Here is a 27343-nt window from a genome sequence, read left to right as displayed (position 1 = left end):
GTGGGTTCCTGAGTGGAGTGGATTGTGTTCCTCAGTGGAGTGGAGTGGTTTCTAAGCTGAGAAAGGTCACTAACCTTCAACAAACAAACCTGAGAATGATGGAGGAACCCTTTTCCTGTGGCTGAAGAAGACAGCAGTATGTCATGGCTGATTAGAAACAGCCTGTCTGTACAGCCCTCAGCAAACCCTTTTCTGCAGGAGAGACAGGTTGTGGATAGTGGCACCTGGGAAAATCTTAACGCTTTTCCACTTCCACAGCGCAGACAGTCTCGGTTAATGGAGTATATACAGTAAATGCTTGTGGTTGTGCACCTTGTCACATCACCGCAGATCAGCTGCTAGGGGGTGTGGTCAGTTTGAGGTTTGAGGATTCTCACCCAATCACAGAGACCAGGATCGCATTGGCCACGCCTTCTGACCTAATTTCCTCCTCCTGTTTTCCAACAGTGTTCTTCCTCTGGGTGGGGAGAGGGGGGTCACTGCCAGTCAGCCAGACTGGGTGCAGCTCAGGCTGGGGGATTTCCTGGTGCTGGGACAGTGTCCTTCAGTCTCGGATGCAGGCGCTAGCAGTGGGAACAGACCTGTGCCAGGAGCAGTGACCGTGCAGTAGCAGTGTCAGGCAGAGATGAACGCACCCCCCTGGTCTAATCAAATCAAACATCCAGAGAAGTAACCGACCATGTTAGTTTGCACCTCCCATCCACAATACTAGTGCCCTGCATTTCAGGTCCATTATTGTGTTCTGCTTTGTTCTGTACAGGAAGACGCAGGACAGTATTGAAGTTCTGCCTTGGTACTGGTTCCAGACTTTAACATGAAGACTCTTCCTCTCTCCTGAGACCACACTCCTCCTCTCGCAGTCCAGTGATCCTCTCTCCCGAGACCACACTCTTCCTCTCTCAGTCCAGTGATCCTCTCTCCCGAGACCACACTCTTCCTCTCTCAGTCCAGTGATCCTCTCTCCCGAGACCACACTCTTCCTCTCTCAGTCCAGTGATCCTCTCTCCTGAGACCACACTCTTCCTCTCTGAGCACAGTGTGATCCTCTCCAGTGTATTATGTCATCATGGGTACACAGCGAACAAGGTTTGAATAACTGACCAGACTTAGCTACCTGCAGCCCTTCCAGGATAACCAAACACCACAGATGAAAATTATGTCACACCTGCAGTCTCTTCTATTCTAGGTAAGCTTTTCTAGTCACGGTGTGTGCACTCACACGCACGGAGTGATTACAGCCAGCACTGCAGATTCCCACTGGTGTACTGACACGTGTGTACAGTGATGGTCCATCTGCTTCAGGAGCATAGAGGTGACAGAAACCTCAATAGGAACAGTAGGAGCACACCCCAACACCCAACTCACGATCACTGCGATACCCCAACACCCAACTCACAATCACTGCGATACCCCAACACTGGACTCATTATTACTGCGATACTCCAGCACCGGACACACAATCACTGCGATACCCCAACACCCAGCTCACAATCACTGTGATACCCCAACACCCAACTCACGATTACTGTGATACCCCAACACCCAACTCACAATCACTGCGATACCCCAACACCCAGCTCACAATCACTGCGATACCCCAACACCCAGCTCACAATCACTGTGATACCCCAACACCCAACTCACGATTACTGTGATACCCCAACACCCAACTCACAATCACTGCGATACCCCAACACCCAGCTCACAATCACTGCGATACCCCAACACCCAACTCACAATCACTGCGATACCCCAACACCCAACTCACGATTACTGTGATACCCCAACACCCAACTCACAATCACTGCGATACCCCAACACTGGACTCATTATTACTGCGATACTCCAGCACCGGACACACAATCACTGCGATACCCCAACACCCAGCTCACAATCACTGCGATACCCCAACACCCAACTCACAATTACTGTGATACCCCAACACCCAACTCACAATCACTGCGATACCCCAACACCCAACTCATGATTACTGTGATACCCCAACACACAATTCACAATCACTGTGATACCCCAACACCCAACTCACGATTACTGTGATACCCCAACACACAATTCACAATCACTGTGATACCCCAACACCCAACTCACGATTACTGTGATACCCCAACACACAATTCACAATCACTGTGATACCCCAACACCTAACTCACAATCACTGCGATACCCCAACACCCAACTCTGCTTTTGCTCGATATTTTTCTACCAGCTAACTTTTTTTCCAAGCTAGTTTAGCTTTAACTTTTAGCGTGTGTGAAGTCAAATCCACTTAGTCTCCTCAAATATTTCTGAGTAATTCAGTTCTGAAAAATCCTGCCAACTGAATTAATAAAAGCTGAAGCAGCAAGAAGGGTAACAAGTCAATATTGTAGCGAATTAACACTATTCAAGAACAGTGAATAATGATACAGACATCATCCTAATAAACTTTACTTTATATCGCCTCTAAAAGTGGCTTCTCATCAGATTCCACCTGGATGCCCAATATTCTTACATGCCACAATATGTATTTGCATAAAACTCTATTAATTTTTTAATATTTTAACTTGAACTAAATTACATTTCCACACAGATGTAAATAAAGCCTCAAATCCAGAGACTGCGTCAGCCTGGGCGATTGACTTATGCAGCTCGACAGCGCCTCCCAGTGGAGAGTTCTAGCAGGAGCTGGAATAGTACACAGGGCGGGAGTCACCTGAGAGAGGAGCAGAGGACACAGTCAGGAGTCGGGACGGGAGACACAGGCGCAGCGAAAACCAGCACCTTCACCACATGAAATTCCAAAACACATCTGGGGCAAAGAAACTGGAACAACAAGTGTAGAGCTGCAGAGGAACAAGCACAGGTCTGTTTCCTGCTGGAAAGAGAAGAAAAGAAACAACGTTTTGGCTGTGGAGCCTTCTTTGGGTGTGGGGGAGAGAGGAAAACTGGCAGCTGATACAGCACAGGAGAGGAGGCGGGAGCAGGAGAGAGGCAGAGTTCACACTTTAAATAAATCAAAGCCAGAAGAATTGGCCATCCGAAATAGAACAATCTGGCAAACATGCTATGAAAATCTGTACCAAATGCTCCCAAATACAAATCAATCAGACTTAAACATAATTTATGAAAAACTCGAAAATTTTGGAATTGGGTATTAAAGACAACCAAAACCCCTTAGAACACACTCAGGGGTGTGAAGTCAAAACCTGCAAATGAATAGAGAGGATTAGAAGGAAACAAGTCTGTCGTTGAGAGAAGGGGGGAGGCGTGATCCTAATTTCAGGATCATTTTGGTTTCGGATCTCTTTCTGCAGTAGGAGTTCCAACCAGCAGGCTGAGAGGCCTGTCGCAGCAATTCGTACCTTGGGAGCAGAAGAAGCTGAGGCGCTCTGCACAGCTCTGGGGTCCCCAGGTGAGGTCCTGCACAGACACAGCTGCGCAGGGGCTGGAGCCCAGGCGCAGCGGGGGCACCCCATTAGCCCAGTGCTGGTAGGTGAGGGGGTCCCCGTTCATCCAGAACCAGGTGTCCTCCAGCAGGTACTGCCGCAGGCCCACCCAGATGCGGGCGGACGCGCTGCCGGACGCCTGTGGCCCCAGGGCCGCCTGCTCCTCCACGGTGCAGACGCTGTCCAGGTCCGTGTGGACAGTCCTGCAGTAGAGCAGGGCCTCCTCCCAGCTCTTCGGCTGGTTAATGAAGTGCAGCGTTCGTCCTTCTGCAAGAGGCAGGACAGAACAGGGGCACTGCAGTCCTGCCTTTTCATTCCCACCCCCATCCACCCTGCCAGCTACCGTAGGGGGCGCTGTTCCCCAGTGTCCCAGCGTGGTGACTGGGGATGGTGTGCTGCAGGGGGCGCAGTCCTTCAGATCATACCTGATGTCCAGACTGCTCGCACATTAAAGGCCCTGTGACACCGTTGGTGAGAGTCAGGCTGTTACCTGTGGGCAGTGGGCTCTGGGCTGTGGGCTGGGGGTTGTGGACAGTGGGCAGTATTCTGTGGGCAGTGGACAGCAGTCTGTGGGCAGTGGGCAGTGGGCAGTGGGTGTAGGTTGTGGACAGTGGGTGTGGGTTGTAAGTTGTGGGTGTGGGTTGTGAGCAGTAGGCAGTGGACAATGGTCTGTGGGCATTTGGCAGTGGACAGTAGACAGTGGGCTGTGCTGTGGGCAGTATTCTGGGCTGTGGGCAGTAGTCTGGGCTGTGGGCAGTGGACAGTGGGCTGTGGGCAGTGGGCTGTGCTGTGGGCAGTAGTCTGGGCTGTGGGCAGTGGGCAGTGGGCAGTTGACAGTGGGCTGTGCTGTGGGCAGTGGACAGTGGGCTGTGCTGTGGGCAGTAGTCTGGGCTGTGGGCAGTGGACAGTAGTATGTAGGCTGTGGTAACACAGGTACCAGAGTGTCTAAGCATGATGCGCACAACTACAGCACATCACATTTTCACCACTGTCCAAAATGTGTTGTTAAGGTTTTGAAATACTTATACTCTGATGGACCTGTCTTTGAGTCTGTAGTATTTTAGAATCTGAAAAATCATCTGTTTCATTTTTTTTCACAAAACCATGATTCAAACATTTTGTATAACAGAAGGTACAGAGCATGTTTAATGCCAAACTGCGTCAGTGGGATTTCAGGAGCGCTGAGTCCTGTCCTCTCTCTGGAGTGTCCTCGGTGCACAGTGTCCAGTGTCTAGCATGCTGGCTTCAGCACCATGAAGATCAATGTGCTCACCAGCAGACATCACAGCTGTTAGTCCTGAGAATGAAATAGAATGGGATTAACTTTTCAAGTTCTTTGGAAAGTGACTGCACGAATTGTGAGGGGCACTGACGTGGATCAGGGAGGAGACTGTATCCGAAGAGCCGGCTGGGGAGTACTGCTGTCACGGGGAGGGCAGAGCATGTTGCTGTGTTCCTGCCTGCCCTGACCCAGCACAGTGTCCTGCAAACACAGAATCTACCTGCAAGCGCCAAGAGGGCCAGGCAGCTCTTCCCCATGGCACCGAGCAGTGGAGAGAAGGATAATCAATAATCAATCAGATTGTCTTTCATTCGTACAGCCCCTCTCCCAGGATCCCCAGGCCCTGCACACAGTCACCCACTCATCCAGTGCCAAAGTGCAGCCTACAGCCAGCAGGAGCCCGAAGTACACCAGTGAGCGCGATGGGGAAGAAGCAGGGACTCGGGTCAGTGTCCTCACTGTGTCCTCAGTGCCCGAGCAAAGACAGAAGAGAGGGCAGCAGCTGGAGCAGACCGGAGGGCACCAGCGACTGACGGGAGAGCAGGCTGGGTGTGCTGGGCGTGCTGGGCAAGAGGCAGGCTGGCTGAGCTCACCGACAGAGTCAGGTGCAGAGCTGGCAGGGTGCTTCCTGTTTGAGGCATGAGAGAGAAAGGCTGTGGTCTCCCGTGTGGTCTTTCGAGCACGAAAAGTTCCATGGGGGGATGTCAGGATAGTCCTCATGTTCACAGGGATTGGGACAGACATTTTCATCCAGAACAGTCTGACATGATGCGTTGATCGTATAGGACCAATCAGGACTAGAGAATTTAAGATCTGGCACCAACAATCCCTGTGTCTGCTTTACTCATGCAGCCCCTGTGCATACAATTAGTGTGTGACACAAACCACACATTTCCCTTTTTAACACACATGTGTGACACAAACCACACGCATCTGAGGTTGTAACACACAAGTGTGACACAAGCCACAAGCATCTGAAGTTGTAACACACAAGTATGACACAAGCCACAAGCGTCTGAGGTTGTAACACACAAGTGTGACACAAGCCACAAGCATCTGAGGTTGTAACACACAAGTGTGACACAAGCCACAAGCGTCTGAGGTTGTAACACACAAGTGTGACACAAACCACGTAGGTGTGACACAAACCACACGCATCTGAGGTTGTAACACACAAGTGTGACACAAGCCACAAGCATCTGATGTTGTAACGCACAGGTGTGACACAAACCACAAGCGTCTGATGGTGTAACACACAGGTGTGACACAAACCACACGCATCTGAGGTTGTAACACAGGTGTGTCACAAACCACAAGCGTCTGATGTTGTGACACAAGCCACAAGTGTCTGATGTTGTAACACACAGGTGTGACACAAGCCACAAGCGTCTGAGGTTGTAACACAGGTGTGACACAAACCACAAGCGTCTGATGTTGAAACACACAGGTGTGATACAAACCACACAGGTGTGACACAAGCCACAAGCGTCTGAGGTTGTAACACAGGTGTGACACAAACCACAAGCATCTGATGTTGTAACACACAGGTGTGACACAAACCACACACATCTGAGGTTGTAATAGGTGTGACACAAACCACAAACCACACAGGTGTGACACAAGCCACAAGCGTCTGATGTTTTAACACACAGGTGTGACACAAGCCACAAGCGTCTGAGGTTGTAACACACAGGTGCGACACAAACCACAAGCATCTGAGGTTGTAACACAGGTGTGACACAAATCACAAGCATTTGATGTTATAGCACACAGGTGTGACACAAGCCACAAGCGTCTGAGGTTGTAACACACAGGTGTGACACAAGCCACAAGCGTCTGAGGTTGTAACACACAGGTGCGACACAAACCACAAGCATCTGAGGTTGTAACACAGGTGTGACACAAATCACAAGCATTTGATGTTATAGCACACAGGTGTGACACAAGCCACAAGCGTCTGAGGTTGTAACACGCAGGTGTGACACAAACCACAAGCATCTGATGTTGAAACACACAGGTGTGATACAAACCACACAGGTGTGATACAAACCACATGCATCTGAGGTTGTGACACAAGCCACAAACCACACAGGTGTGACACAAACCACAAGCGTCTGGTTTGTAACACACAGGTGCAAGGCAGCCAGTGTCTGCTGTAAAACTCACTGTGAACAGAACTCTTCTTGCCTGCAAGGTCAGTGCGTATGGCTGAGCAGTGGAGCAGTCCGACACAGACCCTCACCGCGGTGCCTGTCCTAGCTTCAGAAGCAGTGCACAGCGTTCTGAAGTTTCTTATGCACTTTCCTGGATGTTATATAGGACAACCTTCACTCTGAAGAACAGAACGACTCATTTGCAATTCAGAAAATAAGCCAGATTGGCTTTCACAATGTCAATTGTCTTTGGCTGGACATGCAAATTTCTTCCAGACAAAAAAAAAAGCACCAGGGAACAATAGGAAATACTGTTTCAGAACCGCACGATGAGGGCATGGGTGACGGAACAAACACACTGGAACTTGTGTGTTTGCTCAGAGCGGATCTCGAAGGTAATTGGTCCAGGACGCCCACATGCAGACACAGAGACAGGATGGGCTCAGCAGTACCTGCTGCTACCCTGACCTGTTCTCGAGCACGAACTCCTCCCAGAGCTAGCAGCCTGTTCGGCCCGTGGCAATGCCCAGGAAACACTGCCTCCTCCTTTCTCTCAGCTCTCTGTGCTGGGCAGGAAATCACAGGCACCTCTAGCCCAGCTTCCGTGACACAGAACTCACCCGCGAGCCGGAGACACCCTTGTGATCAGAGGCCCACACAAGGCCCGAGCACTGAGCGCCAACACATCCGTTTCCAGTGGACAAGGTGATCTATTTAAGAGCGTAATTTGCCCCCCGTTCTGTGAAAGAAGTCAGTTAAGTTTAATGACACAGATTAAACGGGAGAGCGTGTTGATGTGGTAATGGGTCTGTTTTTGTTATGTTTGGGTTTTATTTGGAACAGAAGCTATCCAGATTCCCGCAGTGCACGCTGGGTACCCGGTGCCCATGAATGTGGCAGGGCGCCGGCGTGTAACCCTCATGTCCAAGTCCGCTCTCTCGCTGCTGTGCTCCATGGGCTGGCAGTGCCTCCTCACACACGTGCTGACCTTCTGCGGACAGGCTGGCGGTCCCTTGCTTTGCTTTCTCATTTGCAAAATCTTTGAAATCTACACAGAGGTTTAGTAACAGCTTTCCTATATCGTTCCCTAAAACGTTTTGCCATATGAGGTGTACGCTGACTTTCTCAGGTTTCCCTTAACAGATCAATTTAATCTGACGTGGGTGTAATTTTTGTGTAACTTTGCCCAAGGGACTGCGCTCATTTCACGCCAGTTAAATGCCAGATGTAAGGTAGTACAAGGTATCAGCCAAATTCTGTTAGCTGAAAAAGGTGTCTGGGCTTAGAAATGGAAAAATGCAATGCATATTACTTCCCATTTAGGTACCGCCCCTGATCTGATAAGTTTAATCTTATCTGATAACTTATCAGATCAGGGGCGGTGCGGTGGCTCTGTGGCTCAGGAACTGCGCCTGTGGCTGGAAGGTTGAGGCAGAGGAATCCTACTCCGTTGGGCCCCTGAGCAAGGCCCTTAACCCCAGCTGCTCCAGGGGCGCTGTACAATGTCTGACCCTGTGCTCTGACCCCAAGCTTCTCTCCCTGTCTGTGTGTCTCATGGAGAGCAAGCTGGGGTATGCGAAAAGACAAATTCCTGCTGGGACACTCCGGGAGCTACAAAGTTACAGATCCTAAGACTTTAACCAACAAGAAGAAGCTGTTCTGTCCCTCTAACTCATTATTAACTCAGTATTAGTAGCTGAAGTATCCCATCCAGTTGTTTAAACAACTCTCGGAGTAGAAAACTCCCATCAGTGACTTGATACTACCATATAAAATATACTTTTTTCCTCTATAGGTATAGTGCTGCATACATCAGATGAGACGTTTATAAATAAAGTCATGGACAGGATCCTAAATCGTTTCTGAAAATGTCTCCATTCAGCTGTCATATACAACAGTGAAACTGAATCATTCAAAATGGGTCGGTATTTTATTAAGTCTCTATAACGTATATAAAGATATGCAAATCCAGAAAAACAACCAAAATCAATATCATCTTACCCACAATTGTTGTTGTTAATTTAAATTAAAGATCCAAACAACAACTATAACACAGTTGTTACATTTTTTTTCACTCCACTGTATCAGAGCTGTGGTCACTCTGTGACTGACCACACGTATACAGGTCAGGTCTACCCTGATGCCCACAGGGGATTCCCAGGCCAGAGGCAGCTGTGGTCAGTCTGTGAGCTCCACACATGCACTGCTGTCTGGGTGGAGGCGATTATCAGAGCTTTGACAGCTGCTTCTTAAGTCTTAACCCTGTGCCTCCAGTTCACATACAGTGTATTCTAAAAACTAAAACTCATAAAAAAGAGAAAAAATACAGTTTGCATGAAAATATGTTTTCACATCAGACTAGCATGTTGAGAATTGAGCAGGTAACATGAAGAATTCAAACACGTTAAGGCGCTGTATATTATCCATACGGTCTAGACATATTTACAACGAAATTGAACAATAACTAATAACCCAAAATACAATCACAGCACAGCACAGGAAAGAAGGAGTCTTCTACTCCACAAACACCAAAAAATTAAATTATTCTCCATTACAGATATCCAGAAGTGAGGGTGGAGTTACGCCGACGAGTATATTATTACAAAAATACATTTCAAAATACGTAGTGTTCACAGTCATTCATACCCTGAACACACTGAACGTTGGCAAATTCAGGACATCCAGTCCCCTTGCAGTGATGGTTTGTAGCCGCCTGGTCGTTTCACAGGGCCAGGGGGAAGCTCCAGGAAGTCACCCTGATGGCCTCTGAGTATTGAAGGAGGCAGAACACACAAGCAGAACATTCAGTCCCACTTCCTAGACCTCAAGACTAGCAACAGCCGCACAATGTCCGCAGGACAGCGCAGTTTCCGCCATCAACACGCTGACAGCTAGTGGGATGGTTCCTATCCCCCCTGGAAGAGGACACCAGGATCACTCACACCAGGGGCAGCAGCTGGGAGTCTGGGAGAAACTGACCTCGTGTGTTTGGTGTCAGTGAGACCACTGAGACCCCTGGAAGAGCAAGGCAGTGGCTCCTCGGGGTCCCAGGAGCTGGTGGAGTGGCTGGATGAAGCACAGGCTGAGCTGCACGAGGGACACAGCAGGGCGAAGCTCCTCCTGTTGAGAAAGACTAGCTCCCTCCTGGAAGAACAGAGATGGACCAGCTCTGGTCCTGGTGTCCAAGCTCGAACCCAGGGCCGGAAAGATTCCAAAGTTTACTGGTGTATTTCAGCCAAACCCCTGCACCTTCTGTCAGAACACTCAAGCTTGGGCACCAGCGAACTTCACTCCAGGACAACAATGCGAAGCTCGGAGGCCATAGTGTTCACAGGGCTTTGAAACCGGTGTTGCTGACCGGCCACAGTCTACAGAGGAAAGAGGAGCACAATCTGGAGCACTGGAGAGGTGGCATGTGGAGAACCGGTTGGGTAGCTTAAGAACATAGTAAAAGCTAAGGTCTTCGCGGGGTCATCAAAGTTATGACCTTGATTTGTGTCCCCTTAGCCTTACTTTTTCTCACAACACCATGCTGGATTCTAGTTGAGTCTCGTCATGCTTCTTCCTGTGGACTGCAGCAGCGCTTGTTGATAGACAGCCCCCCATAGTCTCTGTAGTCACTTTGGATGAAAACAGCTGCTAAATTATTCCTCATTTCAGAGTGATAAAGAACAAGCAGACCTCTGACCAGCCCGGGCGCCTCTGTGCACCCCGTCAGGCTGTAGTGTACCGCAGTGGCATCGATCTGCGTGATTCTACAGACCGCTGCGGGTAGCCTGAGGCGGCCCTTCACATCAGCCCCAGGATGGACTCGTCCCAGAGCTTCTCCTCCTCCGTTCTGTTGTCCACCTCCTCCTTCTTCTTCCTCTTCTCCTTCCGGTGTTTCCATTTCTTCTGCCTGTGCTTCTCCTCCTTCGCCCCCTGGCTCGGCCTCTCCTCTCCCTCCTCCCGGCTCTTCTCCAGCCTCTGCCGATCTTGCTTCGCCGGCTCCTGTCTCTTCCTCCTCTTGTGCCTGGTCTCCTCCTCCTCCTCCCCCGGGTCCGAGCCCCCCCTCGCCCTCCTCTCCCTCTTCCTCCTCCTGCTGCTCTCTGCCCTGCTGGAGCTGCCGCTGGACTCCTCCTCGGACCCTGGGCTGGACAGCTCTTGGCTGCTCTCCCGGAGCTGAGCCCGTGCTCTGTGTGGGGGGTACCCCCGATCGCCCGCAAGGGCCGCGGGGAGGAGAGGATTCAGTCGCTCTTCAAACTGGGGGTCCCAGCTCTCAGGTGGGAACGCAGGGGCCCATGGAGGCCCCTCAGGACCCCTTGGCCCAAATTGGCTCTGTCCCAGGAGAGGAGGACGGCAGCGGGGACCCCAGGGTGGCCCACGGCGCTGTGACCCCGGGCCGGGCCGGAGCGGACGGTTCCTGGGAGCGCAGCCCCTGACACCGCCCCGCCGCAGGGGGGCGCCCCGGGTCGAGAGCCCCTGCGGGCCGGTGGGGCGCCAGCTCTCCGCGGGGGGGGGGGCGGGCTGGAGCAGAGCCCCTGCGCCCGGCGGGGGCCCGTCCCCAGCCGCCTGGCCCAGCCCCCGGGCCCTCTGCTCCTGGATGTAGTCCGCCAGCTCGTCCTGGAAGGACTCGTACACCTTCCTCCGCGTGCCCTGCACAGGCGTGGCCGTCCGCGTCTCCCTGCGGGAACAGGCAGGCCGTGAGGAAGACCCCCACTCTGCGCTCTCCAGCCATGCAGCCGGGAGAACGTCAACCTGTCTTTTATTTCATTTCTCACAGCGCATGCAGGACACCAAGTTTTGGAAGTCTTTTGATTGACACAGCTGTCCTAAAAAAGCTTTGTTGTGAAAGCTTTGTTGAAAAGCTTTCACAAAGCCGTTGTGTTCAGACTAACTAGCTCCGCTGAGCACGGTAAATGCAGACGACGCAGCAGCCCTGTTTATTTTAAGTAGTGTTGCCCACTCTCCTTTTCATTGTACTCACTCGTTTACCGTCCCTCACGTTAATGCAAGGAAAGCACAAGACAAACGTGGGCTCAGACAGGCCTTACAGCAGCTACAGTATGTCGTTTCTCCTTTTGTGGAATGCAGGTGGGTGGGCAAAGCAAGCAAGTAGATTTCTGAGGCGCCCCCTGGAGCTGGGGCGGAGCGACTCACTGATTCTGGTGCTTGTTTCCCCGCATGTGGGCCTGGTACATCTCCACCGAGCTGAGAGTCACGCTGCAGACAGGGCAGACGAAGGTACCCCCTCCCGCTGAGTGAGAGAAACAGGACGTTCAGGCACAGAAAACATGCAAGCAGAAAATGTAGAACTGTGTGTGTGTGCACTGCTGCTTGAACTATGTTCACTGCATTTTACATGATCATGTAGCTGGCTAGTTTGATCCACAGAGGCTTGGCTCGGCTCGGCTCCTCCCCAGCTTCTCAGAGGACACCCTGAGGCTCTCTCAGACCCTCATCATTCAGGGGTGCGCACCTGAACAGGAGGCTATAATTTAAAATATTTCTGTCACATTTTTCACTTAGATCTCCTATCTGACCGAAACACATGAACACTGAATGACACAGTTTGCTTTCCACCTGCAAAAAGCTAATGCAATCATTTCTCTTAGAAAAAGAGGTTTCAAAACTGTACCAGATAGAGGAATCGGACTGATAAAATACCCTGAAAATAAATTCCAAGGTCTATCCGCATTAAGCTAGCGCGTGGTCTCTGAAAGACCCCTAGTTTGAAAGACATATGTGAGAAGCAGTGTGCTAACGTCAATGTCAGTGTGGGCACTGGAGCCCAGATTTAAAGGGACGTGGGGCTCAGTGTGGCACACTGGGGCATATTGAGGCATACTGGGGCTCAGTGGGGCGCAGTGGGGCTCAGTGGGGATCAGAGGGGATCAGAGGGGAGCAGTGGGGTGCAGTGGGGTGCAGTGGGGTGCAGTGGGGATCAGAGGGTAGCAGTGGGGCTCAGTGGGGCTCAGTGATGAACAGTGGGGCTCAGTGGGGCTCAGTGGGGCTCAGTGATGAACAGTGGGGCTCAGTGGGGTGCAGTGGTGAGCAGTGGGGCTCAGTGGGGTGCAGTGGTGAGCAGTGGGGCTCAGTGGGGCTCAGTGATGAACAGTGGGGCTCAGTGGGGCTCAGTGGGGCTCAGTGATGAACAGTGGGGCTCAGTGGGGTGCAGTGGTGAGCAGTGGGGCTCAGTGGGGTGCAGTGGTGAGCAGTGGGGCGCAGCGCGAGAGCCTGTCCAGAAGTTCGTACTGCTGCAGGCAGCGGCGGCGCTGGCCTCCTCCCCCAGCTCCTGCAGCACTCTGCTCCGCGCCTCGCTGCGCTGGTGCTTCCTGCCGCTGTAGTGCTGCTGGGCCATCAGCGGGTTGTTGAAGGAGGCGGCGCACAGGCGGCAGTGCTTGTTGGCGTCGCTCAGATCCACACCCGGACCCTGGCTCTGCTCCTCCGGCGGGCTGGGCGGCGCCACAGGCTCCGGGACAGCAGGGGCGCTGGGGGCAGGCGGGGGGGCAGCCTCATCTGAAATCACAAGTTCGGCAGCTGAGCAGAGCGGGCTGGGACAGGGAGACGGGGAGGTCCAGGCGGAGCGGGCTGGGACAGGGAGACGGGGGTCTCTGAGCAGAGCGGGCTGGGACAGGGAGACGGGGGTCTCTGAGCAGAGCGGGCTGGGACAGGGAGACGGGAGGTCCAGGCGGAGCGGGCTGGGACAGGGAGACGGGGAGGTCCAGGCGGAACGGGCTGGGACAGGGAGACGGGGGTCTCTGAGCAGAGCGGGCTGGGACAGGGAGACGGGGGTCTCTGAGCAGAGCGGGTTGGGACAGGGAGACGGGAGGTCCAGGCGGAGCGGGCTGGGACAGGGAGACGGGGGTCTCTGAGCAGGGCGGGCTGGGACATGGAGACGGGGGTCTTTGAGCAGGGCGGGCTGGGACAGGGGGACGGGAGGTCCAGGCGGAGCGGGCTGGGACAGGGAGACGGGAGGTCCAGGCGGAGCAGACTGGGACAGGGAGACGGGGAGGTCCAGGCGGAGCGGGCTGGGACAGGGAGACTGGGGTTCTGAGGAGAGCGGGCTGGGACAGGGAGACGGGAGGTCCAGGCGGAGCAGACTGGGACAGGGAGACGGGGAGGTCCAGGCGGAGCGGGCTGGGACAGGGAGACTGGGGTTCTGAGGAGAGCGGGCTGGGACAGGGAGACGGGAGGTCCAGGCGGAGCGGGCTGGGACAGGGAGACTGGGGTTCTGAGGAGAGCGGGCTGGGACAGGGAGACGGGAGGTCCAGGCGGAGCGGGCTGGGACAGGGAGACGGGAGGTCCAGGCGGAGCGGGCTGGGACAGGGAGACGGGGAGGTCCAGGCGGAGCGGGCTGGGACAGGGAGACTGGGGTTCTGAGGAGAGCGGGCTGGGACAGGGAGACGGGAGGTCCAGGCGGAGCGGGCTGGGACAGGGAGACGGGGAGGTCCAGGCGGAGCGGGCTGGGACAGGGAGACTGGGGTTCTGAGGAGAGCGGGCTGGGACAGGGAGACGGGAGGTCCAGGCGGAGCGGGCTGGGACAGGGAGACGGGAGGTCCAGGCGGAGCGGGCTGGGACAGGGAGACTGGGGTCTCTGAGCAGAGCGGGCTGGGACAGGGAGACGGGAGGTCCAGGCGGAGCGGGCTGGGACAGGGAGACGGGGAGGTCCAGGCGAAACGGGCTGGGACAGGGAGACGGGGGTCTCTGAGCAGAGCGGGTTGGGACAGGGAGACGGGAGGTCCAGGCGGAGCGGGCTGGGACAGGGAGACGGGAGGTCCAGGCGGAGCGGGCTGGGACAGGGAGACGGGGAGGTCCAGGCGGAGCGGGCTGGGACAGGGAGACTGGGGTTCTGAGGAGAGCGGGCTGGGACAGGGAGACGGGAGGTCCAGGCGGAGCGGGCTGGGACAGGGAGACTGGGGTTCTGAGGAGAGCGGGCTGGGACAGGGAGACGGGAGGTCCAGGCGGAGCGGGCTGGGACAGGGAGACTGGGGTTCTGAGGAGAGCGGGCTGGGACAGGGAGACGGGAGGTCCAGGCGGAGCGGGCTGGGACAGGGAGACGGGAGGTCCAGGCGGAGCGGGCTGGGACAGGGAGACGGGGAGGTCCAGGCGGAGCGGGCTGGGACAGGGAGACTGGGGTTCTGAGGAGAGCGGGCTGGGACAGGGAGACGGGAGGTCCAGGCGGAGCGGGCTGGGACAGGGAGACGGGGAGGTCCAGGCGGAGCGGGCTGGGACAGGGAGACTGGGGTTCTGAGGAGAGCGGGCTGGGACAGGGAGACGGGAGGTCCAGGCGGAGCGGGCTGGGACAGGGAGACGGGAGGTCCAGGCGGAGCGGGCTGGGACAGGGAGACTGGGGTCTCTGAGCAGAGCGGGCTGGGACAGGGAGACGGGAGGTCCAGGCGGAGCGGGCTGGGACAGGGAGACGGGGAGGTCCAGGCGAAACGGGCTGGGACAGGGAGACGGGGGTCTCTGAGCAGAGCGGGTTGGGACAGGGAGACGGGAGGTCCAGGCGGAGCGGGCTGGGACAGGGAGACGGGAGGTCCAGGCGGAGCGGGCTGGGACAGGGAGACGGGGAGGTCCAGGCGGAGCGGGCTGGGACAGGGAGACTGGGGTTCTGAGGAGAGCGGGCTGGGACAGGGAGACGGGAGGTCCAGGCGGAGCGGGCTGGGACAGGGAGACTGGGGTCTCTGAGCAGAGCGGGCTGGGACAGGGAGACGGGAGGTCCAGGCGGAGCGGGCTGGGACAGGGAGACGGGGAGGTCCAGGCGGAACGGGCTGGGACAGGGAGACGGGGGTCTCTGAGCAGAGCGGGCTGGGACAGGGAGACGGGGGTCTCTGAGCAGAGCGGGTTGGGACAGGGAGACGGGAGGTCCAGGCGGAGCGGGCTGGGACAGGGAGACGGGAGGTCCAGGCGGAGCGGGCTGGGACAGGGAGACTGGGGTTCTGAGGAGAGCGGGCTGGGACAGGGAGACGGGGAGGTCCAGGCGGAGCGGGCTGGGACAGGGAGACGGGAGGTCCAGGCGGAGCGGGCTGGGACAGGGAGATGGGAGGTTCAGGCGGCAGTACCTGTCTGCTCCTGCAGGAAGGAGCCAGTGACGGGCGGCAGGCCGAGCTTCTTCAGCTTCTTGGTGTGGACTTTGCCGACGTAGTGCGACTGGGCCACCACTGGCGAGCTGAACACCATGTTGCACAGCTGACAGAACCGGCTCCTGTCCACCGTGCCATCGTACTGTGAACACACAGGCAGCCGCAGTCAGAGTCTCAGCCCACAGCTGCCAGGCACAGCTGCCATTCCTGGGGCAGAGACTATACTGAGCTATAAAACACTACTTAGCAAAAGCTCACCTGCAGACCAGGTGAGCTCAAAGCTCTCTTGCTCCGCAGAGCAGTGCAATTGTGGTTCTGTGCATCTCTGACTTTCTTCCTTCTGCAGCGCGAGTGTCTGTACCTGGAAGTTGCTCTCCCTGCTCCTCTTCACACCTGCCTCCTCCTGGGGCTTCCTTGCCTGCAGGTACAGCCGGACCTTCTGGGTGTGTTTCTTTCCCTGTGGTGCGACACAGTCCCACAGTCACACCCACTCAGGACCACTTATCACCCACAACTGGAGTCAGGCAGGGCAGAGTGACAGTGTTCAGCAGGCCTGTAGGGCTTAGTGTGAGTCAGGCAGGGAAGAGTGACAGTGTTCAGCATGCCTGTAGGGCTCAGGGTGAGTCAGGCAGGGCAGAGTGACAGTGTTCAGCAGGCCTGCAGGGCTCAGGGTGAGTCAGGCAGGGCAGAGCGTTCAGTCTTGCCGAGTGCAGTGCGTGGCACAGAAGTGACCTACCTCATAGTGTGAGATGCGCTGAGATTCGTACTGCAGAACTGCCCCACACACCTTACAAAACGTGTCTGTGCAGAGCTCACTCAAATCGACTGAAGAAGCACCGGCTGCAGAAAGAAGCAAAAATACATTTGAAATTTATTAAAGCATTTTGTAAGCATCCAGTTAATATATACTGTGCATCAAAACACACACAGGACTGTATTTATGCAAGAGTATGCTTGATTAAAAATAAATGCACACTGTAACTGTAACTGATTTAATGTTTTTGGCATCACTGCATTTTGATTAACTGCCAGCTGATGTTGTGATTTAACCTGTTGAAAGTCAAACTGAAAATCAAGAAGGCGAAACACATCATGTGAAAGAACCAATATGCTGCATCTGTAAAGACATGAAAACAACTCCTCTGTGCTGCCAGTTGGTCAGCACCCTGCAGGCTGGGCTGAGTCAGGACTGGCCAGAGCGGTGGCTCTGTGGCTCAGGATCTGTGCCTGTGGCTGGAAGGTTGCCGGTTTGTATCCCAAGGCCGGCAGAGGAATCCTACTCTGTTGGGCCCCTGAGCAAGGCCCTTAACCCCAACTGCTCCAGGGGCACCATATAAATAAAAAACAAATTCCTCATACAAGAAATTGTATCTTACCATCTACCCCTACCACCTAGGAAAAGATACCACAGTGTACGGGCCAGCTCCACCAGACTCTGTAACAGCTTCTTCCCGCAGGCTGTCAGGCTCCTCAACACCCTGGAATCTACTTGCACCCACCCCAATTCCAGAAACAGGGTTTAAATCCCCCCAGTGTGTTGTGTATATTGTATTATGTATTGCCTTGTTATTTGTACTATCTGCACTTTGCACTGTGTGTATCCTGTCTAAAATGTCTATGTCAGTGTCCTGTCTGTCCTGCATGTATTTGCACCGTGGACGAGGAGGAACGATATTTCGTTCCACTGTCTACTTGTAATGACAAATATCAACTTGAACTTCAACTTGTATATGGCCAATAAAGTGATCTCTGATCTCTAATCATGTTCCATTCACACACTGGCCGTCAGTGACAGGCCAGGACCCAGGACACCAGATCGCCTCATCACACAGGTCGATGTGCAGGACTGGCCAGGAGTCTCTCATCACTACGGAGAGCCGCTTGTAGCGATTGTCCGGGCTGCACTAGGGAAGCAGGACAGAGGCCATCAGGACAGCCTGCAGGAGTCACAGACGTGCAGCTCGGATCGTTCCCACACACATGGATGACCAACCCTGCTGACCACACTGGTTAACCTGTGGGATGAATCTACCTTGCTCGAATTGTTTCATTACGAAAGTGATTTGTTCTTCTCCCAGAAGCTGAGGAAAAGCGATCGCACTGGAGGCATTTATTTTAGTTTTCCCCTTGAGCCCGCATGTTCTGCGAGTTCCTCACACCTGGTCCTGAAGTTCCCTGCCACTTCTGGTATTCTTTCCAGATCAGCTCTTGATCATAACTGAACCCTTCACTGAGCGATTTCTTTCTGACAACATCAGGAGAGAGAGCCGTCAGCAGAGAGAGCCGTCAGGACCCACAGAGAGCACATCCAACGGGTTTCCACATCCCCAAGGACACTTACAAGGAGGGTGTGCCACGGTGGCATTCCTGCTGCTTGTGTGAACCAGCAATCGACCTGCAGCAAAATCACCAAGGAGCTGCAGATAGCTGGACCCCTAGGTGCAGGTCTTCACTCCGGGCACAGTGTGCAAACCGATGTCCCAGCATGCTGACAGAGGAGGCTGTGCTAACAAACGACTGTCCCACAGCAGGGCCTGAAGACAGCTGGACAGGAAGGGCAGGGCAGAGAGAAGGGACATCCCCAGGCCAGAAGAGCAGAGGAGCCAGCAGGGGAGAGCCGTGAACAGAACCCCCAGCCCTCTGGTCCTTCCAGAACAGCCCTGTGTGACACACCGGGATGCCCTGAACCTTGTATTTGATAAAGAAATATCAAAAACGCCTGTCAAAATACTTTTGAGGGTCTGTATTCAGATAGGAGCAGCACTTTTGGAAATGTAATATACCTTAACTGGATTAAAAAATAAAGGGATTCTACATTTCTCCCCAGTTGCTTAATCAGACAGCTTTCTCATCACAGAGATGCTCACTGTCGAATGAGACTGGAATTCCTTTCACTCCTGCTGTTCTGAAAGTGCACAGGTGAGCCCTCACCTCTGCAACCCTTCTGCTACCCAGAGCCCCGCTGTCGAATCTCTCGCTTCCCTGTCGGGTGTCAGGACTCATGCAAAACTTGCTGCTTTCAATAGCAAAGGCAGATTTCCAATTTTAATTTCCCTCATTGAAATCAGGAACACACAAGGTCAGAAATCTCACCACAAACCTCTGCTCAGCTGAAAACTACTCAATGAAGGAACGTAAACATATTCCTCCCTCTACCTATTTATTTACCCATCGATTTATGTATCACACACTGCTGTTGTGATTTCATGTGATCTTATGTGACTCTTATGTTTTGGTTGTGCGTTTTGTACTTCTGTGAGAGAAGCCAAAGACGCATTTCCACAGCAGTGGACAATAAAGTATCTATCTGCACACTTAGACAAAGACCACAAAATGTCAAAGTGCTGAAAAGAGCATGTTTGCAGGTATGAGTGAGTCTGATGGCAGTGAACTTTTCACTGTAATAAAAAAGGCAAAAGTTTGCTCTTGATCTGCAGGTGCAGGCAAATATCCACAAGGACACATTTCCATAGATTACAGTGCACACAGCACGACTGAGGCTGCAGAAAACAGGAGACGCGCAGTTCAGAGTGTGCCAGACATGGCAAGAAACTGCCTGATACAAAAGACAAAGTAAGTCTTGTGATGAAACCTCTGGTAGGCAGAGCTGGGTCTCAGCGCAGCTCTTGCTGCACACACTGTCACTCTGCCCTCTGAGGTCCACAGGATTTGCACACATTCAAACTGACCAGAGACCTTGCAAATTAAAGCAATAAGCTGTATGTAAAGCAATGCAAGGAAAGGAAAGGTACCGTATTAATATCAAACACACAACGCCTCACAGGAAAACCTATGCAAGCAACATAAACTATTTATTCTTAATGCACCGTTTCATTTAAACAGAACCTAAAACAAAATGGAAAATACTGGCCATGCACATCACAAACATCATAAACTAACGCCCAGTATTAACCTGAATAACCGAAGAACATCTACACCAAAATAAAATCTCAAGAAGAGTCACCATGGATTTAGAAAGGACAGGACCTGCTCAACCAACGTGTTTAGATAGATAAGCAAAAAAATGAATCTTTTTTATGAGGAACTTTATCAGAAAACTTCTGAATGTCTAAATATACTGTGTCATGCACTTTGTTTGTCCATTGCTGCTAATGTTGGTTCAAAGGACAAACTCTGTACAAACAACTTTGGACAAACATTAGCAGCAATGGACACACAAAGTGTATGGCACGGTCTATTTAGATATTCAGAAGGCTTCTGATAAAGTTCCTCATAAAAAGACTCATGTTCAAACTACAGCCAGTAGGCATTTGGGGAAATGTGTGTGCTTGCATTGAAAACTAGTTAACAGAAAGCAGGGGGTAGAAAGGAGGGCAGGATCTCGCTGATAATTAGGGTGATAGAATGAGTCAAGCATCCCACTACATCCCACTGGGGAGCAATAAAGTATTCTGAAACGAACAGAACTGAATCGAAGTGCCACAGGACCTCTACTCTTCCTAATTTATATCAATGACCTACAGTCCAGGACAGTGAAAAATTTGTATAGTTTTCAGATGGTATTGAATTAAGAGGATCGGTGAGCCCCACTGAAGCCGCAAATGTAAAGAATCCAACACTGGGCAAACAGCTGGAAGAGTAAGCATACTGTAGACAGGTGCATTGTAGACAGAAATTTGCATGTGGGTTGCAGAAACGCAAATTATCAACACAAAATGGGAAACACTGATCTAGAAGAGGATACTTATGAAAAAGATCTGGGTGTTTATGTTGACACATCGCTTACCCTGCTTCGCCAAGATGAAAGGGTGAAGCAAAAAAATGCCAGGATATTCAAACTCAAGGATGTTAAAGCAAGAGACGTTCTGCCAAGACTGTATAACCCTGTATAACCCAGTAAGGCCTCATTTAGAATATCATGTACAATTGCAGTCATCATGTTATGATTCCAAAAATACACAAACACCATCACATGTCCTACTTGTGCCCATTACTGCTGCTGCTCATTGAAGACCTCTAACAGATAGGAAAGGCTAGACCTACCTTTTCTAAATTCCTAAATCCATGGTGACTATTTCCAAGGATATTATTTCAAGAAAGGTGATCATCTAGTTTAGCTCTCATGCGTGCTCACATTACCTTGCATGTAGCATGTCAGACTTACTAATTGGTCTGTAATTACTTGGCTGTTTTCTCAGGCTTGGTATGGGTGAGCACTGCATGAGCAATTCTCTAGTCCCCATCTCAAGAAATGGCAGGAGTGTGTTAATGGCTTCTGAATAACATCTCTCATTTCTTTGAGTCCAGCTGCTGAGACAGCATCAGGCCCTGGGGATTTATTCATCCTGAGTGCCTGTTGTACTGGAAACTCTTCTGTGCTGATTGTGTTTAATACTCTACCCTTCCTCTGCATGACTCCTGCAGTTCACTTCCTCCTTAGTGACACCTGAGTGAAATACGCAGGGAGAACAGCAGCCATTTCTCCTGCACTGTCTACAGTGGGGCCTTTTCTCCTGGATACATTTACTCCACCCTTGATGGTGATTTTGGTGCAAAACTTATTATTTACTTTTTTATAAAAACTTTACTTTTTATAGCCTCCACAGCATAATTTCTTTCAGTATCTCCCTGATCTTTCTGAGATCCATTTAACCTGTGCTTGCAGTACATTGTACGTCTTGTCTTTGACTGCTCTGTGCTTTCTTTTCCCTTGTATCTCCTTAATCAATTTGTTGCAACATTCAGGATACTGGTTTTTAGCTTCCGTTTTTGTGCTAATTGTTTTCTGTACGTCAGGCAGACCCTGTTTACAATGTTCCTGTCCATTGCTTACTGATGTCATTTCTGTCCTGTTCTTCTTGTCTTAAAACTGTCTCATTCAGCCTGTAGACATTCAAATAAACACTTCAAAGCACGACACATTATGATATTATCACTGCAGTTTCTGCTGCTCATATTCCCATCAGTCTTTGCAACACTGTGTTGGGAAACAAAAACTACTTTTGCACATAAATTCTTAATTTCTTTATACAGTACTAAATTATAACCAACATCTGCATTTGGTGGTCTATAGCATACTCCTACCACTTTACCCAGTACACACCCACACACACTCAACCTCAGCACACTCAGCCTTGCACCCTTGACATTAGTATGAACCCCCAACACACACAAACATCTCAACACACGCAGGCAGAGGCAAGATCACGCATAAAGGCCGAAAAACACCATCCGGACATGAAAGATTTCTCAGTAGAGGCACCGAGTAAGCTGCTAACAGCCTAACCCTGCAGCCTGAGGTCGTCTTTTCAGCAAAGTAACAAACAGCGCCATCTGCTGTTACCGTCTGAGAATTGATTCCCAGCAACTGGGAGACCCACGGACGGCTCTGACTGAGCAGTCACTGTGGAGACAACAATGCCTGCATCTCCCCCTGAAGGCCCACGGCAGTCAGAACGATGCTCCAGGTCACATGGGAGATTACACGAAATTCTGAAGAGTTTAAGACCAAACTGCTCTGATATTTGAACGTCCAAAAACTTAACAGCAAGAATCAACAATCACAAATGTTTCTTCTAAAGGTGATGTGTGGCATTGAGCACAAACAGAAAAATACAGTGCACAGTGGGCAATTTATGGATCAAAATATACATGGTTGGGATTTTGAATACTTCAGATTCCATGAAAACGTCTGGCTTTGGGACTCGGTCAGCCCACAAGGCTGTCCTTCAAAGACACGGAAACTGAACGTGTTTTGTTTTTCAAGTGTGACCGTGTCGAACAGAGACTCTCTGCCTCTTCTGACTTTTCAGAAGTCCCTGGCAAACACAAACCGAAAGATAAGCCCAGGAAACTGCAGCACGAGCGCTGGACGAGCTCGGCACACAACAGCCTGCAGCGGTGCGGAGCTCCCCTTTCATTTCTAGGACCCCCCAGGTAACAACCCCCGGATTAAGGGGTACAGCATGGCGACAGGGAGGAAAAGGCACCGAGACCAGTCAAGCAGCAAGAGAGGCACAACTAATTACATCGCAATCCACAAGGTGGCGTCAATGAGCCAAAATGCTATGCCACACCTGAAATAACTTGTCAACTGTGGAGCCTCTTCAGCAGTGTCACACAGCTGTTGTTTTTTTCTCCTATTTTCTTAGTACTGCTGTTCAAAAGTCTTAAACATCTCAATCAGGTGTTAGGCCATGTGTGTGTTCTGAACATCAGCAACTGCCTCAAAGCCACCACTACCTTTGCAAAACTTTATAATTAATGCTGCTTAGTTTGGTGAACAACCTTTAATTCACACTGATCAGTCTTCAGAAACCTGATCTCAGCTTGAAGAGAGAAGACTATATTCAAAATCCTCAAAGGCACTATAAAAGTCTATTCAGTGGAATGAACACTGAAACATGAACCAGAATGCCCAAGAAGACAATATGTAGAAGTGCTTTTAAAAACTGAGAACAGGAGGCATTTCTTTATACAGAGTTGTGGAAGCATGGAACAAGCTGCCCAGCCATGTTGTTGACGCCGATACCCTTGCTTCTTGCACAAATCAGCTGGATGAGATAATGGGATTAATTATTAACTACCAGATGGGCCAGATGGGCCAAACTTTAACCTCATTTCTATCCTTTCTCATGTCCCTATGTTCTAGTTTCTAATCTGTCACAATTACCAGTCAGATCTAAATGGCTCCATGTCAGCTGGTCCTCATTAACATCACGTCAGATGTTAGATGCAGAGCGCCTCCACACAGGGTAACTGCTGAAATGTGCCAACAGTGTAAACAAAACTGCTTGACACGAGACTCTGCCTCAGGCCCTGTCACCTCTCGTCCATGGGGAGAGCATCCAAACTGAACCGAGCCCAGGCCCCAGCGCTGTGCCGTCCTGCTGCACGAAAGTGGACGTGTCACGGAAAAATAAAGGGTGACAAACAGCAGGCGTCTGACAAGAAGCGAGGGAACTGAGGACACTTTAGCACAAGTAAGAACTGCGGGGCCAAACGACAGACGGGCTCAATGAGCAGAACGGCCCTGTCTTACTTTGTCATGTTCTGGAGAATGAGGAAGTGCAACCTAACGAGGTATTAGATTTCAGTGTTCATCGAAACTACCGCCAGTCAGGTAAAAAACAAAACACAGAACCGCGTGATCCGAGGATGGATGCGATGCAGTATCAGTGGAAACTGTCGTAACTCCTACACCTACAGTCTGGGAGCTACATTAACTTAGTTAGAAATACTACCTGTGTCTCCGCATGTTAAACATCGAAAACTCAGGAGGTAAAAATGGCATGCTGGGGCCCTCTGCTCTCCTCTCCCTGGCCTTCCTAGACATGGATGTGGACCTGTCCTGTGTGGCTCCGTGCCTGGAGACCCCGAGGGGAATCGGGAGGGGCCACTGGTGGGTGGGGTGAAGAACATTTACTATTATTGTATTTGATTCACTATGTTTGGAAAATTCAAATGCAAAACTAACTCAGCTAAATCAGATGCACATGGGGACGAGCTACAGCTCATTCGGCGTCTCAAGGTCTGTTCGAAAAAGAAACACAGGGGCGTCCAGTCCTGGTCCAGGAGGGGGCGCTGCGCCTGCGGTGTGTGTGTATGTCAGGAGTCAGAGTGGCTCTATCACACTGGTCCAGGACGGGGCGCTGCGCTGCGCCTGCAGGGTTCCAAGGGCTGATTAAAGCCACAGCACCTACAGAGCTCGGAGAAGCTGTGGTCCTGGCCCAGTTAAACCAGTAAGCAGCTGGTTTATGTCACCGAGAGCAGAGTGGGAATGACACCTTCCAGGAGCAGGCCTGGGCACCCCTGGGTGGAGCAGCATGCACACTCCCCCTGGACAGGCCGAACCCCCAGACCTCCTGGCCCAGCGGGGTCTCTCGAAGCGCTCGGGGACGAGCCGAAGAGAACCCATGGGAAGCCCACACACTGCCCCTCACCGCTCACAGCCTCCACACACCCCTCGTGACCAACAAGACTGCGGAGGAAACCTCTTCCCCCGGGCGGGCAGGCTACACACCCAGCCGGGGCTCCGGGCTCGGGCCGAAAAAGGTCCGGAGGGCCGGACGGCCTGGAACCCAGGACCCAAACTCCAGAAATCCAGAACCCACCGCCGCCCTGCCCCCTTAGGCTCAAAGTGTGCTGCTGGCATCGCCGGTCCAGTTCGGACAGTCACTCGGAGAACACCGAGCCAAGGCAAACGCGTGATCGCACACCAGCTACTTCCTTCTGCCTGCGGACGGGGGCTCGGTTCCGACCCACGAGCAGGAGCGCCGGGAACCCTCATTCGGAACCGTGATCACTGCGCGGGGTCTGCCGAGCAGGTTCCCCGGAGGTTCGACGGGCATTTCTTCACGGAGCTCAGGGGGAGACCCGGGGCACCCCAGTGAAGCTCTGGGATTTAGGCAGGCACCCCAAAAACCGCCTCATGAACACCTCGTGCGAGGACTTCAAAACATCAACACCGGGCTGCCGGCACCTTCCTGGAGTCAGGAGAACAGACGAACTAGCGAAAACTTGTCTTTTCTTCCCCCTCCCGCAAAGTTCAAACTTTTGTCGCACCGCGCCGGTCAGTGTGCCCCCGGCAGAGCCGGATCCAGCCGAGTCCGGAACCGAACCGGACCACAGCCCAGCGCCGCCCCCACCAGTTACCGACCCGCTGGGTCACCTGACCCCGTCCTGAGGGGATACTGTCGAGGGCGCGTACGACTGGCTTCGGTGAAGTTTTTAACGTCGTTATTTCGACCTGGTACCGCCTGCAGGGGAGGACAGGAAGGCCGTGGGCACTTCTCACCCACAGACACTGAACCAACCCCCCCCCGGACCGCAGCCCCGCGTCCAGATTGTGTGGGTTTGCGCGACAGACAACAGAAGCAGCAGCAGCAGCAACAACAAACATTTCTTTCCATTTTAAAGGAAAAATGAAGAGAAATCGGACCCACTCAATCTACGCAGGGCTCGGAGAGAAACGGGACCGGCTGGCCTCTGCAGTGTCTGTGGAGAAACCGCGGCGCCCGAGGGAGAAGACTCCACACTCCCCTGCGAGTCTCTCCACCCACTCCCACGGGCGGCCTGGTCCGCGGCCGTGGGGCCGCCACTGATCAAAGCTTTATTTCCTCCACTTTCACGTTCTCTCTGAACTCACCTCGGCTCTGGGCAATATTGGTGTTTTGTGTGTTTTTATGGGCCTCGGCTCCCGCTACGGAGCTCGAGTGAGAGTGACTCTGCTGCGCCAGCGCCTCCGCCAGCTGCGGGATGAAGGTGATCCCCGGCTCCATCTTTACTGCTCTGTCCTGCAGGGACACGACCGCCTGGCTGGCTGCCGCCGAGCACGGTGCCCCCTGCTGGCTGGAGGGTGCAGCGCACCCTGATTCAGCTCAGCTCAGTTCAATTCAACAAGCTTTATTGGCATTGAGCACTGAATTATAGTGTTGCCAAAGCACATACAATTAACACAACGTCTAAAGACATTTACAATACAGACACATCACAGTACATTTCTGTACAAACGTGTGGAGCATTATTGAGAGACAGACTCAGTGTTCTTCAGGCTGGGACGGGAGATCACACACTGTATTATATTATTGAGAGACAGACTCACTGTCTGTTCCTCAGGCTGGGACAGGAGATAACACACTGTATTATTATTATTGAGAGACAGGCTCACTGTCTGTTCCTCAGGCTGGGACAGGAGATAACACACTGTATTATTATTGAGAGACAGGCTCACTCTCTGTTCCTCAGGCTGGGACAGGAGATCACACACTGTTTTATTATTATTGAGAGACAGGCTCACTGTTCCTCAGGCTGTGACATGTAATCACATACTGGGCTGCCAGTGCAACTGAGTTCCCTCCTCCCTCTCCCAGTAGGATTGGGACCTGTTGTGATTCTGGCATGTGTGGGAATTCTGGGATTATCTGTGTAAATTTGAGGAAAAATGTGTCTCTAATCCCAGAGTATCTGTCCCAGTGCAGTAGGAAGTGCACCTCTGTCTCTATTTCTCCCTGCTGGCAGTGGGAGCACAGCCTGTCCTCTCTGGGCAGCCAGGTCTGCCTGTGTCGCCCTGTTTCTATGGCCAGGCTGTGGTCACTGAGCCTGTACTTCATCAGGGTCTGTTTCTTTTTGCTGTTACTTGACCTTGGTCAAATACCCTTATTCCTCACAGCCACACAATAAAACATTGTGGAATCTGCTTTGGGTGCAGCAAGAGAGCGCTCATGAAGCACGCATGCTGTACAACACAGACAGAATCGAACCCGGGACGCAGGAGCTCTGAGGCAGCAGCTCTAGCAGCCACAACACTGTGAAATAGGTACTGGCTCTCTGATGGGGAGAAGGTTTCCCCCCTTAATTTACCAACACTACAGCTGATCACCTGGGCTTTTTGTCTGGACACTAGTTTTCATTACTGGGCCCTGGTCAGCCCCCGCT

The 27343-nt window shown here is 52.4% G+C and overlaps 2 protein-coding genes across 2 annotated transcripts; both read right to left on the bottom strand.

Moving 5' to 3' along the window:
- Positions 1-2675: 2675 nt before the first annotated feature.
- On the bottom strand, positions 2676-4985 carry LOC148837250 (lithostathine-1-beta-like). The gene is made up of 3 exons (XM_088910177.1): positions 4949-4985; positions 3363-3713; positions 2676-2713 (listed from the first exon to the last, which is right to left on the bottom strand). The coding sequence occupies exons 1-3, from the start codon at positions 4983-4985 to the stop codon at positions 2676-2678; spliced, it is 426 nt and encodes a 141-aa protein (XP_088766303.1).
- Positions 4986-8809: 3824 nt separating this feature from the next.
- zmat1 (zinc finger matrin-type 1) lies at positions 8810-26187 on the bottom strand. Its single transcript, XM_088911706.1, has 7 exons — positions 26055-26187; positions 16683-16786; positions 16308-16403; positions 15926-16088; positions 13116-13379; positions 12021-12117; positions 8810-11544 (listed from the first exon to the last, which is right to left on the bottom strand). The coding sequence occupies exons 1-7, from the start codon at positions 26185-26187 to the stop codon at positions 10671-10673; spliced, it is 1731 nt and encodes a 576-aa protein (XP_088767832.1). The 3' UTR covers positions 8810-10670.
- Between the last annotated feature and the right edge of the window lie 1156 nt (positions 26188-27343).

Source organism: Atractosteus spatula, chromosome 3 (genome assembly GCF_055471065.1).
Source record: "Atractosteus spatula isolate fAtrSpa1 chromosome 3, fAtrSpa1.hap1, whole genome shotgun sequence".
NCBI classification, from domain to species: domain Eukaryota; kingdom Metazoa; phylum Chordata; class Actinopteri; order Semionotiformes; family Lepisosteidae; genus Atractosteus; species Atractosteus spatula.
Note: the sequence above shows the minus strand (reverse complement) of the source record. Positions and strands in the feature narration are given on the sequence as shown.